An 18,157-nucleotide genomic window follows, 5' to 3' on the forward strand; every position below is an offset into this window, starting at 1 on the left:
ATTGTGACTGGCGATGAAAAGTGGATTTATTTTGAGAATCCCAAACACACAAAATCATGGGTTGATCCAGGTTAACCATCAACATCGACTGCAAAGCCAAATCGCTTCAGAAGGAAGACAATACTCTGCGTTTGGTGGGATCAGGAAGGTGTGGTGTATTATGAGCTTCTAAAACCAGGTGCAACCGTTAATACTGATCACTACTGACAATAAATAATCAACTTGAACCACGCTTTGATCGTGAAACGACCAAATGTGCCAGAAGACACGGCAAAGTAATTTTGCTTCATGATAATGCACCATCACACACTTCAAAACCAGTTAAAGACACATTAAAAGATCTTGCCTGGGAAGTATTAACCCATCTGCTGTATTCACCAGACCTTGCTCCTTCAGATTACCACTTGTTCTGATCAATGGCACACGCACTTTCTGAGCAGCACTTCAAAGCATATGAAGAAGTAGAAAATTAGGTCTCTGAATGGTTTGCCTCAAAACAAGAAAAGTTCTATTGGGACGGTATCCACAAATTACCTGAAAGATGAAGGAAATGTGTAGCTAGCGATGGACATTACTTTGAATAAAGCACTTTTGATGTTTCTCTTGAAATTATCGTGTTTTCTTTGATTACAAAATCCACCATTATTAACTGGTACACCTAGTAGCATTGTACACTTGAAACCTATATAATTTTATTAACCAATGTCACCTCAATAAATTCAATAAAATTTTTTTAAAATATTGTCTTTTTGGTAATCATAGTCTTTAACTTTATTGTTTTTAGAACACATTCTACTTAATTTTGATAATTTCTAACATGTTTTGCTGGTGCATAATTACCTTTCTAAAAGCATAAGTGTGTTTGACAACCTTTGGGGGGAAACTGCTCTGTGGTGGAATTTTATTTTTTCTTAATGGCAGTACTAAGTATTCATCTAAATTAGAAAAGGTGAGAGGAGAGGAAATGGAATTAGGTAGTTTGAAGTTTGTTTTAAAAATGTGCCCACTGTCCAGCCGGTGTGGCTCAGTGAACCAGGAGGTCACGGTTTGATTCCCAGTCAGGGCTCATGCCTGGGTTGCGGGCTCAATCCCCAGTAGGGAGCCGATCATTGAGACTCTCTCTCTCATCATTGATGTTTCTTTCTATCCCTCTCCTTTCCTCTCTGAAATCAATAAAAATATATTTTTAAAAAATGTGCCAGCTAGTAACTCTTTCAGCATAAATTAGACTTGTGTTGCTTCATAAATGACTTGATTAAACTGGTGATATAAAAAGAAAATTATTAATTGGATAGAAAATAAAGGTAAACACCATATAGTGTTGGGGAGTGGATAAAAGAGTGGGCTTTAAAGATTTAAATCCTAGATTTAAATTCTGGCTCCTCAATTTACCACTTTTCTAGTCTTGAGCAAATTATTCAAGTACTTAGAGCCTCATTTTTATTACTCATGAAGTAATAGTATGTACATCATAAAGTTATGAGTATTAAATAAGATAGTGCTTGTAAAATACTTCTGAGCACAAAGCCTACAGTAAATATTAGTTAATATTAATTATCATCATTACTATGCTGATAAGAAGTTTTCAGCCTGAAGTTGATTGTAACTGTCAATTAATAAATATTTATCAAATACCTGATCGCTAATGTTAGACTTTAGAGTTTAGACCCATGGAAGGAGATACTGATGTAAATGACAGGTTGCTTCCTAGAGGGGGAGCAAAGATAACTAATACTGAGTTCTTACCACAGGGTTCAATAGTAAGGTAGCTATTATTCCCATTTTATTGATGAGGAAGCTGAGGCTTGGAATTGTTAAGTAACTTGTTCAAGATAATAGACTGTTCTTGAATCCCATTTCTGCCATTTAACTAGCTGTGTGGTCAGAGTAATTCCCTTAATCTTGAAGGAATAGAGACTCAAATAAATTGATGTTAATTTGCTTGTAATTTTTAATATATTGACATGTTCTTTAGTATCAAAATATACAGATATCTATTCTAACTCTTACTAATGCCCTTTTTTAGTTCTCTATACATCTCCTCCACCCCCAATTCCTTCAGCCTTAAGATTCTCTAGTGACTACATCCCTTATATGTAATATATCATTCACATTCCAATCAAAAAGCGGTTCTCAACCTGTGAGTTTCGAACAATGAAAATACATCCTGCATATCAGATATTTACATTACGATTCATAGCAGTAGCATAATTACAGTTATGAAGTAGCAACGAAAATAATTTTATGGTTGGGGATCACTACAACATGAGGAACTGTATTAAAGGGTCGCGGCATTAGGAAGGTTGAGAACCCCTGCTCCAACTTAGAAAATACCAACTTCATTAATAGTTATCTATATATATAAAAGCGTAATATGCTAATTAGATCAGACGTCCTTCCGGACAACCTTCCCGACGAAACGGGCTGTGAGGGAAGCCCGGGTCCTGGGTGCCTGCTGGCGGCCGGAGGAAAGCCCGAGTCCCGGGTGCCAGAGGGAAGCTGGTGCTGGCAACCGGGGGAAGGAACACCTATTCTTGCACGAATTTCGTGCATTGGGCCTCTAGTTAAAAATAAAGGGTTAAAAGTAAGGGTAATGATGGATGTGAGTGTTGAGATGGTTAGAACCAGTTTATGGGCGTTAATCTAGGTGTCACTGTGGGGCCTAATCTATTCGTTAGTATCTCAAAGAGAAAATAAATGATGCTGTTGAAATTTATAAAAGTTAGATAAAACTGGCTAATTATAAGGGATATGTGCTCAGAGTTTTCCCTTTGGGCTCAGTTATTTACTTGTCAAACCACCCTGTCTTGCTGTAGAAATTGATTGGCCTTCAACTATGAATAAGAGTACTGGGGAAAAGAAATCTGAATTCTGGATGTTTATTTGGAAAGAAAATACTTCAGGTTAATGTTATGAATTATCAATACAACATCCCTTATATGTAATATATCATTCACATTCCAATCAAAAAGCTCTAAATTCTCATGTAGTTATGACACTGTCTTGGGAGCTGTCCAAGAGAAATTAGCATTGAATTGCTGTTCTCGAAGACCAAAAAAAGTATATAACTACTCTCATCATACATCATTAATGGGATTGTACAAGGGTACAATTTATTTGGGGGGGAAATGGGCCTTATATAAAATTTAAAAATGTACATTCTGTGACTGGGAATCAAACCGTGACCTTGAGTTGTGGGCTCAATCCCCAGTGAGGGGGGGGCATGATGATTCTCATCATTGATGTTTCTATCTCCCTCCCCCTCTCCCTTCATCTCTGAAATCAATAAAAATATATTTTAAAAAAATGTACATTCCCTTTTACATAACAGTTTTACTTCTAGGAATTTATCCTTTAAGTATGCTAATACACAAGGATATTTACTATAGCATCATTTATAGTAACAAATGACTAGAAACAACCTAAATGTTTATCAATAAGTGACTGATTAAAATATATATCTATACTAAAATCCTTACAAAGAATGAAGTATATCTACTTCTACCTTAATGTAAACAATCTCCTGGATATATTAAGTGATAAACAAGATTTAATATTTTTAGTATACAATAATTGTGTAAAAACAGAAACGGGCACAAGCATTCTTATGCTTGTATAGACATAAACTCTGGAAGGATACACAATATTTCTTCTGAGATTCTTCTGATACACCGATTTCTTCTTAGATGGGTGAGTGGAAGGCCAACATACTTTCTGTTACAAAAAATGTTTTTTAATATTTGTATCAAATATCTTAAAATACAATGTGATATATAAGCATTTGGCCATACATTGTTGCTGTAATAGCTTATATTCTTTGGTGAGGTCTTTTGTGTACATGCTTTGATATTTGTGCTTTTGAATTTGAGGGGTCGTCAGTTGGCGTTTGGACCTAGGAATAAGGAAAGGGAGCAGTATTGTACTTTTAGGGTAGAGTGGATACTGGTAGAAGTTTCAGGTAACAGTTGAAGAAAAAGCCGAATATCGTTTTAAAAAAGAATATTAAAAAATATAGAGTATTAAAATGGTTAGTATTAAAATGGTTTATTCTGCCTCAAAAAAGCAGAAGATCCAGAAAAGGAAAATTAAATGGGAACTTGAAAGCATTTTGGAATTATGAATGTGCATGGAAATGGGAAACAGAGAAGGGAGATGAAAGTCCCCAGGGAACTAAAACCATTTTATAAACATGATCTCATCTCTAAACTATACCCTTTTGTAAAAAGTTATTTTCCAGACTTTCAAAAACAAAGAAATTGAAGCCTATGTAACATAAGACGAAAATAGCAAAATGAGGAATAGATTGTTTTCTTGATTTCTAATCTAGCCCCACAATTATTCTGAGATCATTGAACCTTGATACAGATATAGCAACAAAAAACAAAGCAAACTTAAAAAAAAATCTGTTTTGAACTTGATGTGTAAAAGCATTTGTTTCCAAAGTAAGGTGTTGTTTTTCTGCATCCAGTCTTAGGAGATGAAGATGGGAATAGACATTGAAAGAAAGCTTTTGCACATTACACTACCATTTCTTTTTATTATGAGTCATTCTGGTTCAGGAAAAGGAAGGATAATGAAAATATTAACATTTGCAAAGCCTTTTACAGTTTTAAAAGCTTTTTTCACATATTATTTTCTTATTTTACAGTTGTTCCATGATACAGGTTGTGGTGATGTTTTGTTATTTTTATTAGTCTTTCACTGTTAAAGAAAAAATACGCCCAAGGAAAGTTGGGTAGTTTGCCTGAGATAACATAGCTGATAAGTGTCAAAGCTGACCTTCACAAAATCGAGCTCAGATTTATTTTTTTCTTTCTACCCAAGCATAAGCTCTTATGAGGTAGATTTACTTAGCTTTGTGGAAACCAATTTTGGGTAGGACAGCAATCAAGAAAACATTTGGAAGCCTAAAACTTCAGAGCAGAGTGGTTCAATAAGTAGATGGTATTGGGGACAGATGAGGCTCTGACCCTCCTGAGTGCAGGCCCAGCTGATGTCCTTCTGTTCCTTTTCATATGAAGAGAGAAGGGGAGTATTGAGAAAGGATGATGATTGGATATAATACAATTTGATAAGAACTTGCCAGCATTAACCAAAGAATCCATCTCTTAAAAATTCTTAAAATCATTTCTAAGACTAATTTCATTTGATCCATTTAAAAATACATATGAAATTTGAGCAAACCAATTATATTAATGTCTAGCTTCTTGTCTACATACCTAGAATTATGGATTAAGATTGCTGACGCCACCTATATATAATTGGGTAGAAGAACATGTAGCTTTTCTTTCTTGCTCTAGGATTTTTGTGTTTTATTCATGTAAAATTGTATCTTGCCCTGGCTGGTTTGGCTCATTGAATAGAGCGTTGGCCTGTGGACTGAAGGGTCCCGGGTTTGATTCCGGTCAAGGGCACATGCCCGGGTTGTGGGTTTGATCCCCAGTACAGGGCATGCAGGAAGCAGCTGATCAGTGATTCTCTCTCATCATTGATATTTTTGTCTCTCTCTCCCTCTCCCTTCTTTTCTGGGGAAAAAAAAATTTTTTTTTTAAAGAAAAAAAGAACCCTGATCTCTGGGTTCAGAGGTTACGCTCAACCACTGTGCCATGTTAGCTGGGCTACAACCTGTAATCTTGAATCATTAGTTTATTGTGAAGAGTTGGATAGTTACAACTAAAAATTCTTTTTCTCCTAGGAAGTTGCAGTAGGGAATATAGAGAAGGTTTGTAGGAGTTTTGGGTCTCAAACACATTGGTTACAGCAACTATATTGCCAGGATTTAATGTAGCCAATACAACTTAGGGCTCTTTATTTGTGGACATTTAGGATTACCTCTGTGTTATTTTATCCAGTAATATAGTGTAGTTGACTCTGTTGAAAGTTATGCCTTAAATAGTGAAGTGCCTTTTTTTTCTTGTGTATTTGTAGTGGTAGCCGCTCCTCTAAAACATTTAAACCAAAGAAGAACATACCAGAGGGTTCTCACCAGTATGAGCTCTTAAAGCATGCAGAAGCCACACTTGGCAGTGGCAATCTCCGGATGGCTGTCATGCTTCCTGAGGGAGAAGATCTCAATGAGTGGGTTGCAGTGAACAGTAAGTAGCCTTTCTGTTTCGCAGAAGACTGTAAATTAGATTAGTAGCCTCATTATAGGTGAGTGTTGGAGTGCTGTCTATTCTGGAACCTAGTTAGCAACCTAATATCACAGTGTAGTGATAGCTCAATCCACTTTAGCCTTTATGTTACCAGTATTTTATTCTCAATATAGAGTTTTCTAAAATTCTTGTTTCTGTTATAATGACATACAAAGCATAGATTTACCATCTTTAGTGGAAAAAAATAATCACAGCAATTAATATTTATGAAACACTAATTATGTGTCTGGCACTCTGCTATCCTGTCTACATGGATTATTTTATTCATATTTGGAACCTCATGATGTAGGTACTATGATTATTCCAATTTAAGACATAAGGAAGCTGAGACAGAAAGATTAGTAATCTGCCTAGGTCATGCAGCTATTAAGTGGCAGACCCTGAGCTCTAATATACAGCTATAGAATTTTAGAGTCTGCACTTTAAGCACTCTGCTAAATTGCCTCTTTCAGTAGCATACTCAGTTATCTAAGTTAATGCTATTTTTTTTAAAACAAGTCACTAGTGATTTGTGAAATTAATAAAATATATTTATGAGAGTCTTAGCACCAAGGAAGAAAAACATGTAAGTAAAAAGTAAATGTATTCTTGGAAATTAAGCCAGAGAAAGTTGGGGAATAAAAGTGGTACTTTTAATATTCAGGGTTTTTCAGCATTAGTGAAGAAACTATCAGAATTTAATAATTGGAGTAATTTATGTGAATCTAGCAAATAAAATAAAATTTAATTGAAAATATACACTATATGTCAAGGCTTTGATTAAGAAAAAACAAAATATTTTTCTTGTAATATGTGATGTTATTATAATTTGAAATATATCATTGGATTTATAAATTGAGCAGCTACCCACTAATAACTTTTAGAAATCTAAAGGATTTTATTACTGAGGTGTCTAAAAATGTTACTGTGAGAGCATTTGCATACAAGTAGTGTTTATTATAATGTGGTTATCTTCCTGGACCCAGAGGGTTTAGTTACTAAAGAAGTAAAGTGATTTTTGCTTTACTGGTCATCTTACCTATAAGATGGTTCTGTGACACTTCAAAATAATATACAGAATAAATTTCCCATTGATTATGTGCATTCTTTTTTTGTACTTGTTTGTGCCTTTTTTGTATCATTTACTTGAGTATCATTTACTTGATAACTCGCTTATTTTAAAAATCTAAGGAAGGCAGCATAGAGCTTCTGTACTACATGAGATTCTTACTTGTAAGTATAAAAACAGATCATCAATTTCTGTCTGTATTCTCTATCTCAATTGCCAGAACAGAGCGACTATACTACTGAAATGCCTAGAACTTCAGGAACTTTTAAAATTTCACAGGCATTTTGCAATTATAGCTAGACAAAAATTACTTTGAACTGGAGCTTCAGAGTGTCCCCTTAGAACAGAAATTCTGCCTTGAAAATACAGCATTTGACTGAAGTATTGGGTTTTAAAATTTTCCTTAATTATAGTAATCTTCCCAAATGACTCTGGATGAAGAAAAGAGGATTTGAGACTAGATATTTCCACTCACTGACAGTGGTTAAGTAAACATTTTGGGTACATAAGAGAGTGAAGGGAATTTATTGATAAGATTGGTATATTACTGGCTTTTTGGCTTCAGTTCACCTGCCAGGTGAAGATAAATGGTCGAAGATGGGAAATCTTTACAAATTCAACAACTGGTCTCACAGCCAGAAACCATAGCCTGCTTTTGAACATTCTGCTGCTAGAAAGAGTGGTAGCTTAAAGAAGACAGAAGGTTCAGGGTTCTGGAAAAAGCTGGATGGATGGCTTATAAATAATTTATGTGGCACCGAATTCTGAGGTCATATATTAATTTGTGGAAGGAAATGAATATTTATTAATGCCCACTTAATGTTGGCCATATATATTTTTAACTAGAGTCCCGGTGCATGAGATTCATGCACTGGTGGTGGTGGGGGGGCGGGGGGGGGATGAGGTGTCCCTCAGCCCAGCCTGCACCCTCTCCTATCTGGGACATCCCTCTCACAATCCAGGACTGCTGGCTCCCAACCGCTCACCTGACTGCCTGCCTGATTGCCCCTAACAGTTTCTCCCTGCCAGCCTGATCACCCCCTAACCACTCCCCTGCCAGCCTGATCAACATCTAACTGCTCCCCTGCTGGCCTGATGGCCCCCAACTGCCCTCCCCTGCAGGCCTGTTCCCCCCCCACCGCCCTCCCCTGCAGGCCTGGTTCCCCACAACTGCCCTCCCCTACAGGCCTGATTGCCCCCTACTGGCCTCCCTGTAGGCCTGATCACTCCCAACTGCCCTGCCCTGCAGGCCTGGTCCTCCCCCAAATGCCCTCCCTTGCTGGCCTGGTCACCCCTAACTGCCCTCCCCTGCTGGCCTGATCGCCCACAACTGCCCTCCCCTGCCGGCCATCTTGTGGCCACATGGGGGCAGCCATCTTGTGGCCACATGTGGGTGGCTATCTTGTGCGAGGGTGTGATGGTCAATTTGCATATCACTGCTTTATTATATAGGATGCTCCATAATAAACCCAATTTTAAAGGTAGGGAACTGAGGTTCAGGGAGATTAAGTAACTCAACTGGAGTTGGGATTCAGACTTATCTTATTTCAAAGCTAAAAGTTCTTGTGGAGGACACTTAAGAATTATTAAGTTGCAGAGTCATTACTTAGTAAATCTTGGCTCTTTATGAGGTAAAAGGGAAGAGAAAAACTTGTACAATTAAATTTCGTGTAATGCTCATTAATGTTCTACTTTCATAAGCAATTATGACTCCTTTTGAAGTCAGTTTTTTTCTTTGCTATAGAAAGTCTGAAATTAAAAAAGCAAAGTGCTGGTCATGGGTAATTAATGGGATGAAAAAGGGGATTTTAGGATTCTAAATAAAGAGGGAACAGGGGTTAGTTCAAAGTCACCATATGTAATATTTATCCTTGAATAGTGGGTGTGGCAAAAGTAGGTTGAAACTAAAAAGTTAAACACTAATCTAAAGAAAGCTGATACAGTCATATTAATATCAGACAAAGTAGACTTTAAGGCAAAAATAAAACCCAAAACAATAAAGAGGAAGAGTTTAAAATGATAAATAGTTCACTTCACAAAGAATATATGGTGTTCTGAATTTATGTCTCTAATTATGTCTATAAAATAAAACTGCTGACTGAACAGAAGAAATAGACAAATCCACAGTCATAATGGGAGATTTAAACACTCTTTTACTAATGGATAGAATGAGGAGGAAAAAAAATCAAGAGGGAATTAGAAAAATGTAAGCCATTTTTAATAGACTTGATTAATAGACTTGACCTGAGGGACATGTGGCCTAAGCACCTCAGATTACACATAGGTGCATTTAAAAAACTGAAATGATTGAAATGATATAACAGTTTTTGACCATAGTGGAATTTAGCTAAAAATCACTAACAAAAGCTAGGAAATCTGTATATGTTTAGAAAGAATACTGATAAATCTAGGTTCTGCTTAGTAAAATTAAATATTTTACTTATAACTGATATTTGCTTTGCAGCTGTGGATTTTTTCAATCAGATCAACATGCTTTATGGAACAATCACAGATTTCTGTACAGAGGAAAGTTGTCCAGTGATGTCAGCTGGCCCAAAGTAAGATGTGGTTCATGATCAGTTCTCATTTTTACTTTATTTTATAGTTCATAGATAAGAAGATAGTTAATTTCTGTACTTAGCATCCCCTTCGCTGGCTTACCAATGAGTAATATAGTAAGTTCAGATTCCTTAGCCAGAACTTTATGACCCTTCCTGTATTGTCCTCCATCCTGCCTTTCTTCTGTTAACTTACACATCTCCTCTGGTCTGTCCAGACAAGATTACAGAAAATGCCTTGCTTGCTATTCCCTCTATTAGTTATACTCTGAAAACTTGTTCATTCCGTTCTTCTCTTAGATATTTTGCTTCTCATGTCCCTCTTATCTTCTGCTCACATTTCCAAAAATCTTACCCATCTTCAAGGCCCACATCAGGTACTTCCTTCTCCATGAAACCTTCTGATTTCTTCATACTAAATGTGATCTTTCTATTTAACTTTTTTGTCATTACAATTTTATTTCTTTGTTACATTATGATTATATAGTGGCCCAGTGCATGGATTCATGCACATTAAAAGGAAATTAATTAGAAGAAATATTTTAATATCGCTATTCGCCTTTCTCTATAACAGAAGTGTCAGAGTTGAAAGAAAATTAGTAAAATCTATATGAAAATAATATATAACTTGATAAATAATAACAACATGCTATAACAACAAAGGCATGATATAAAAACATGATATAAAAACAATAAAAACATTGATAAAAACAAGGACTGATAAATTGATTAAACATCTTCTAATATTTCCCTGTATATCACATTAAGAGTAAAAACACTTTCAGAGTGCTTGACTAATTTTCCTTGTGATGAAGTATTTACAACTTTAACGTCACACGCTCTTCGAACTCAAGAGAAAGCAACATGTAACTGACTATGTCTGAAAACAGGATCAGGTAGGAATATTCCTACTCTGTCTACAGTTTGTCCTTGTGATTTATTAATAGTCATTGCAAATGCTGGCATCATGGGAAACTATCTTCGAATTAATATAAATGGGAGGCCAGATGGGGAAAAATCAATTCTTGGAATCATAACGATCTGCTCCTTCCACAGATCTTGTTAATACTTCAGCTTTGATTATGTTAGGTTGCAATCTTTTGATAATAAATCTGGTACCATTACAAAGACCCCATTTACTATTAAGATTTCTCAGTAGCATGATGATTGCACCTACTTTCAATTTTAATTTATGACATGGCATTCCCGAAGGAGTAATACTATTAAAATTCGATGGGAGCTTTATATGTATCCCGTATGTGCGAGTCAACGTTTATTTTTAAATTGCCAGTGCGTGTCATATGTACCTGTCAGTCGGTTGGTCGGCGGTCAGACAGATGTATGGTCAGTCACTTAGTCTTTTATATGTATAGATTATTTATACATGTCTTATTTAACCTGTCAGATTGGTTATTCTTTTAAATCTCTTTTGATCAAGAATAGTCAGTGCCTGCCATCTAGTTACCACTCAATAAATGTTGCTTTGATAAATAAATTTTTGAAACTGGATTTTATTATGACTATAGCTGACAATAACAATGCCAGCTACCATTTATTCAGTACTACCTAAATGTAAGGCCTTTATACAGCAAACCAATAAAGTAAGAAAACTATTGTTATCCTCATTTTACAGGAAAATAAATTGAGTCTTAGAAAAGTTAAGTAACATGTGCAAGGGTCCTGTTATCCAAAAACAGAACCAGGTCTCTGTCATCCAGGACTCTTTGACTCTAGTGTGACTGTACTCTTAATTGCTACATTGTGTTATCTATATATATAAAAGCCTAAGCAACCGTTACAACTGAACGACCAGAACGACTGGTCGACCAGTCGCTATGACGCACACTGACCACCAGGGGGGCAGACGCTCAATGTAGGAGCTGCACCCTGGTGGTCAGTGCGCTCCCACATCGAACCTCCTGCGGCCAGCCAGCCTCCTGTGGTCCCTCCCACCGGCTGGCTGGTCCTAATCGGCCCCAGTCGGGACTGGGCGAGATGCCCCGATCAGCCCTGATCACCAGCCAAGCAGAGGGACCCCACCCATGCACGAATTCGTGCACCGGGCCCCTAGTTTTCTAATAAGAATATGAATTGATATTTATAAACTATATATAGAGAGGTTTTATTTTTAGTGCTGACTTTTTATAAAATATGTTCTCTCCCCCCAATTATAAACAAAGCATAAATATCAAAACAAAACAAGCTGTCCAAACTTACTAGTGTATAGAAATATTATTAGTAGTAGTAACCTTAGATTGCTAATCACTTGTTGTGCTAATGTTTTCATTGCTCAGAGTATTTCTGCTAACTTTTAAATTACAGTGTCAGATCACTAGCTACCCAAGAGATTCAATTTTATTACTGCATAGTAATAATTTATTTATTGACCAAATTCATACATTGAACAAAGTATTACCTAGAGTGGTCTGCTTTCTTCCTCAAATTGACTCTAAATGAGTTTAGATGTTTCTCAGAAGCTAGTCCTTTAAAAAAAATTGACAATTTTGTCATGGTCAAACATGTTCAAAATAATATGCTTTGAATATTTCCTGTGGTAATTTTTTTGAAAAATAACTTATTTTCAAACTATTTCAGACTTTGAAACTTCAAATAATTTCAAATGTATAGAAAAGTTTCTAGAACATCACAAAGAACTCCCATATCTCTTTTATCCAGATTCCTCAATTATTAACTTGCATGCTTCATCACTCCTCTCTATGTGTATAGTCATTAACATTAATTTTTTTCTGAATCTTTTGACTAAATTATAGACATTACGCTAATCCCTTTATGCCTATATATTCAACTGTGTATTTTCTAAAAGCAGGAATACTCTTCTATACAACCAGCATATAAATTCTCTAAACCACTTCTTCCAGTTCATAGACACCATTCACATTTCACCAGCTATCTCAATAATATCTCAGTTTTTCATTTCTGCTCCAGGATCCTGTCTATGAATATGTATTGCATTTATTTGACGTATCTCTTTAGGTGCCTTCAATCTGGAATAGTTCCTCAGTCTTTTCCCCTGTACTAGTCTTTGTGCATAAAAGAGTGAATATAGCAGGCCTGACTGTAATCTCTTAAAAGGCCTAATTATCCTAATTACCTTATCATGTTAGTGTCTGCAAGGTTTTTTCACCTCAAATTAGTCATTTTCTTCCCCTTTGTAATTGACTAGCATTTTATTGGGAGGTTTTCTGATATTACACCAATATCCCATTCCTGTGAATTAGGGAGAATTACTGCCACTTAGATTACAGCTCTGATCATTTTCCCACAGAAATCTTATCTACATAGCTGGTATAGGAACAATTTACCTAATTATTTAAAAGTAAGAGGTGCCCTAGCTGGTTTCGCTCAGTGGATAGAGCGCTGGCTTGTGGACTAAAAGATCCTGGATTCAATTCTGGTCAAGGGCACATGCCCGGGTTGCCGCTCAATCCCCAGTAGGGGGCGTGCAGGAGGAGGCAGCTGACCAATGATTCTCATCATTGATATTTCTATGGCTCTCTCCCTTCCTCTCTGAAATCAATATATTAAAAAAAAAAAAAAAAAGAGCCAAAGGATCTCTATAAAGATACTACAGAAATGAAAAATGATCTCCCTCCTTCCCTTCCTCCCTCCCTCCCTCCCTCTTTTCCTTCTTCTATCCTTAACCCTAAGTTAAAAACCCCAAGTTGTAAAGAATTGTACTGCATAAGGAGAAATATTTTTGAAGAAAATAGCCATAAAAACGTTAAGGATGATCATCATAGAAGTGGGAAGGAAGTAAGCTAGGTTTTCTACTATGACAATGTATGATTCTAAAATTTAAATTCTATATATGAAAGAAAGTTGTATAATCAAATTAAAACATTAGAGGAAAGCATTGAAACACAAAAAAATGAGTTTACTGAAATCTGCTTAGTTTGTGTCATAATAAATGCAAAAGAGTACAGTAACCATTTGAAATCATTAAATTGAAATGCCAAATGTGGCCCTGGTTAGGTGTTGTCCCTATATGCCAAGGTTGCGGGTTCGATCCCTGGTCAGGGCACATAAAAGAATCAACCAATGAGTGCATAAATAAGTGGAACTACAAATCGATACTTCTCTCTCTCCCCCTTCTCTCTCTAAAATCAGTAATAAATAAATAAATGAATAAATGAAAGCTAAATGCAAAAATCTTTATTTGGAGGAACATATTGTTTAAAACATGTCCTGTATTCATTCATAATGCACATACATGTATCATATAAAAATATACAAACTGTGTATGGGTATATACTAATATTCTGTGTGCTTTTTATCTTTCTAATACAGATATGAGTATCATTGGGCAGATGGAACAAACATAAAGAAGCCCATTAAGTGCTCTGCACCAAAGTATATTGATTACTTGATGACTTGGGTTCAGGACCAGTTGGATGATGAGACATTATTTCCTTCAAAAATAGGTATAATTGTTTTGTATAATTGGAATTGATCATGATTTATCTAATTTTATGTTTCTAGAATTCATTTTCTCTCTATTCCAGGAACCATACTCGATTACAATATTTATCAAAATATTTCTAATCTCATACATTTAAAAACATCCTATCTTTTCATACCAGTTTATCATTATCATTAAGATAAACCTTATATTTTAATCAATGAGAAATTAGTGTACCTCAAACAGTAAGAAAATCTGGCCCATGTTATGGAAAAAAAAAGAATGGTTATTGGGTTGGCAGCCAATATCTGCAACAGTCATATCCATTTTTTGTTTAGGGAAGGAGCTTGTATGCCTTATATAAAGTTTTACATTATATTTGTGGCAAAGAGAGAGTTTTAATTTATGACCAATGGTGTGAATTTTACAGACTGAAATCAAACTAGGTGAGAAGAAAACATGATTTGAAGGGTTGGCTGGTTAGTAACTAACTTTTGCTTTTTCATATTAAAAAAAAATTGATTTGAGAGAGAGAGAAGAAGAGAGCAGAAGAGAGAGAGAAACATTGATTTGGTGTTCCACTTATTTATGCATTTATTGGTTGTTTCTTATTTGTACCCTTGTATGAGTTTGCTGAGATCTGCTTAGTTTGGGTGATAATAATTACAAGAGTCCAGTAACCAGGTTTGGAGTTTGAATTTGAAACCTTTGCTTATTGGGACGACGCTCTAACCAACTGAGCACCCCGCCAGTGCCTTTCATATTTGTTCTTAAGAGTTAGCCTTTCAAGTGGAAATTTTTCACATTTAGACAGTTCACAAGATTTTACCTTCTCAAACTTCTTACAACTGTGTTTTCTTAAAAAACTAAGAATTTTTTCTTGTAGCAGTAAATAACTTTTTGTCTATATTTTATGCTCTTAATTTTTGGAGAATTGGTATGGTGGAGGAGAGACAGTAATATAAATAGTTGTTATTATGGATTGTTTTAAACACATTTATTGAATGATTTTACTGCTTTGTAGCATTTGTAATTAAAGGTCTATTTTTCAAGGCGTTTTATTTATATATCATAATGGTTTTGGATAAGTGCCCTCAACTTAACTTTTATCTGCTATATGTATAGGGTGGGACAAAAGTAGATATATAGTTGTGAGTATGTGAAACACAGAGTTTATTCTTGTATTATTACTTACTAACTAGTGGCCCAGTGCATGAAATTTGTGCACGGAGGGGGTGGTTCTCTCAGCCCAGCCTGCACCCTCTCCAATTGGGGACCCCTTGGGGGATGTCTGACTGCCGGTTTAGGCCTGATAATCGGCAGTCGGACATCCCTCTTGCAATCTGGGACCGCTCGCTCCTAACTGCTCACCTGCGTGCCTGATTGCCCCTAACCTCTCTGCCTGCCTGCCTGATCGCCCCTAACTGCCCTTCCCTGCCAGCCTGATCTTGCCTCCAACTGCCCTCCCCTGCCGGCCAGTTTGATTCTGATTGGTCGGTTTCTATGCCAGTCAACATCAAAAGCTCTGCCCCCTATGCAGCCATTGGCTCCTCACAGTTCACCCAGATTTGGTTCTGATTGGTCGGTTTCTATGCCAGTCAGTGTCTCCAGGACTGATCAGAGAGACGGGGCTGATCAACAGCCCCCCTGTGGAGGCCCGGAGAGAAACAGAGGCGGGCTGCTGGCGAAGCCTGGAGAGAAAGAGAGTGGCAAGGGCTGATCAACAGCTGCCACGGAGGCTGCGGATCAGACCCTGCCTCTCTCTGTGGGCCTCTCTCTGGGCCTGATCCGCAGCCCCCTCCGGAGTCAGTGCTGGGTCGCCATGGCAACCTAGCACTGACTGCAGGACTGACTTCCAGTGTTTGACCTCCAGTCGATCGTTATGGGCCCTGTGTTTTTATATATTAGGATTACTGTATTATTTTCCATACGAAGAACTGTAAACCCACTTTTGCCCCACCCTGCATTTTTAACGTTTATTTTTGACTGAATTTTAAGACTTTTTTGAAAATTTTAAGAATGTTTCATATATGATGCCCCTTTATCCATTTGTGCTTCAATGTGTATTTCCTTAGAAAATCACAGCATAATTATCAAAGTCAGGAAATTAACACTGATACAGTTGTTGTGTAATTTACAGATGTTATTTAGATTTTCCAAATTTTCCCAATAATATTCTTTACAATGAAAGAAAATTTTTAACAATTTTTCATGTGGTTGTCATGTTTCATTAGCCCTCTTTAATGTAGAGTATGTATACATCAGCCTTTTGTGGACTTTCATAACTGATCATTTTGAAGTGTGTAAGCATGCTATTTAGCATCCCTTTATTTTGGTTTGTGCTATGTTTCTTTGTGACTTATAATATCTATATATATAAAAGCCTAAGAGACCAAATGACCAAACGACCAGTCGACCGGTCGCTATGATGCGCACTGACCACCAGGGGGCAGATGCTCAATGCAGGAGCTGCCCCCTGGTGGTTAGTGCGTTCCCATAGCCCACCTCCCGCGGCCAGCCGGCCAACTTCCTGTGGTCCCTTCCTCCTGGCCAGCCAACCTCCTGCGGGGATTTGCCAAAACCTGGCAGTCTGACATGCCCTGAGGGGTCCTGGATTGTGAGAGGGTGCAGGTCAGTGCACGAATCCATGCACTGGGCCTCTAGTATATAAATATATTTTAATCCTCACCTGAGAATGTTATTTTTTTGATTTTTAGAAAGGGAGAGAAACATCAGTGTCAGAGAGAAACTGATCGGTTGCTTCCCATATGCACCCCAACTGGGGATGGAACCTATGGCTTAGGTATGTGCTCTGACTAGGAATCGAACCCACAGCCTTTTTGGTTTATGGGATGACGCTCCAACCAACTGAGCCACCCAGCCAGGGAATGACCAGTCATATTTTTATTTATTTATTAAATATATTTTTATTGATTTTTAGAGAGAGAGAGAAGGGAGAGGCATAGAGATAGAAACATCGATGACAGAGAAACATCATAGATAGGCTAACTTCTGCACGCCCCCCACCGGGCATTGAGCCCACAAGGGGCATGTTCCCTGACTGGGAATCGAACCAGTGACCTCTTGGTTCATGGTTCCACGCTCCATCACTGAGCCACACCGGCCAAGCCACTCTTATTTTTAAACTAGTGGCCCGGTGCACAAATTCGTGCATGAGTGGGGTCCCTCTTGGTGGCCTGCAGGGATCTGGCCGAAACCCGCAGTCCAATGCTGCCTGCAGCCCCTGCCTGCCGCTTCCGCTCATCTTGGCCCCACTGTGCCTGCCACAGGCTCATGCCCAATCAGTCCCGATCCATCAGGAGAGGCTCGTGCTGCAACAGCAGTGCTCGCCAGCCATGAGCCCTGCCTCTGTGCCCTCCCAAGGGGTGTGGCCTGCGGGATTGGGCTGAAACCAGCTCTCTAACATTCCCCAAGGGGTCCCGGATTGCAAGAAGGCACAGGCCAGGTTGAGGGACCCCACTGGTGCGCGATTGGGCTGGGGAGGGACTTGTGAGGTTGGCCAGCCGGGGAGCGACCATGGGAGGGCTCTGAGCGACCATGGGAGGGCTCTAGGGCGTATCCAGCCCATCTCCCTCAGTCCTGATCAGCTGAACCCCAGGAGCAAGCTAACCTACGGGTCAGAGCATCTGATTGCCAGTTTAGGCCTGCTCTTGAGGATCAGGCCTAAACCGGCAGTTGGACATCCCTCTCACAATCTGGGACCGTGGCTCCTAACTGCTCACCTGCCTGCCTGCCTGATCGCCTCTACTGGCCCCCCTGCCAGCTGATTACCCCTAACCGCCTCTGCCTGCTGGCCTGGTCGCCCCCAACTACTGCCCTGCCAGCTTGGTTGCCCCTTACTGCCCCCCTTTGCCGGTCTGGTCGCCCTTAACTGCACCCCCCTGCCGACCTGGTCACCTCCAACTGCCCCCCTGCAGGCCTGGTCCCCCCCCCCGCCCCCCCCCCCCCCCGCCCC

The 18,157-nt window shown here is 38.2% G+C and overlaps 1 protein-coding gene across 1 annotated transcript in view; it reads left to right on the forward strand.

Moving 5' to 3' along the window:
* Positions 1-18,157, forward strand: part of MOB1B (MOB kinase activator 1B) — a 30,239-nt gene that overhangs the window by 2,531 nt on the left and 9,551 nt on the right. The window contains exons 2-4 of the mRNA XM_014529473.1: positions 5,902-6,095; positions 9,668-9,761; positions 14,070-14,203. Coding sequence (XP_014384959.1) covers positions 5,902-6,095; positions 9,668-9,761; positions 14,070-14,203 — 422 coding nt within the window. The remainder of the gene's footprint in view (positions 1-5,901; positions 6,096-9,667; positions 9,762-14,069; positions 14,204-18,157) is intronic.

The sequence above is a fragment of the Myotis brandtii genome, unplaced genomic scaffold (assembly GCF_000412655.1).
Source record: "Myotis brandtii unplaced genomic scaffold, ASM41265v1 scaffold681, whole genome shotgun sequence".
Lineage (NCBI taxonomy): Eukaryota > Metazoa > Chordata > Mammalia > Chiroptera > Vespertilionidae > Myotis > Myotis brandtii.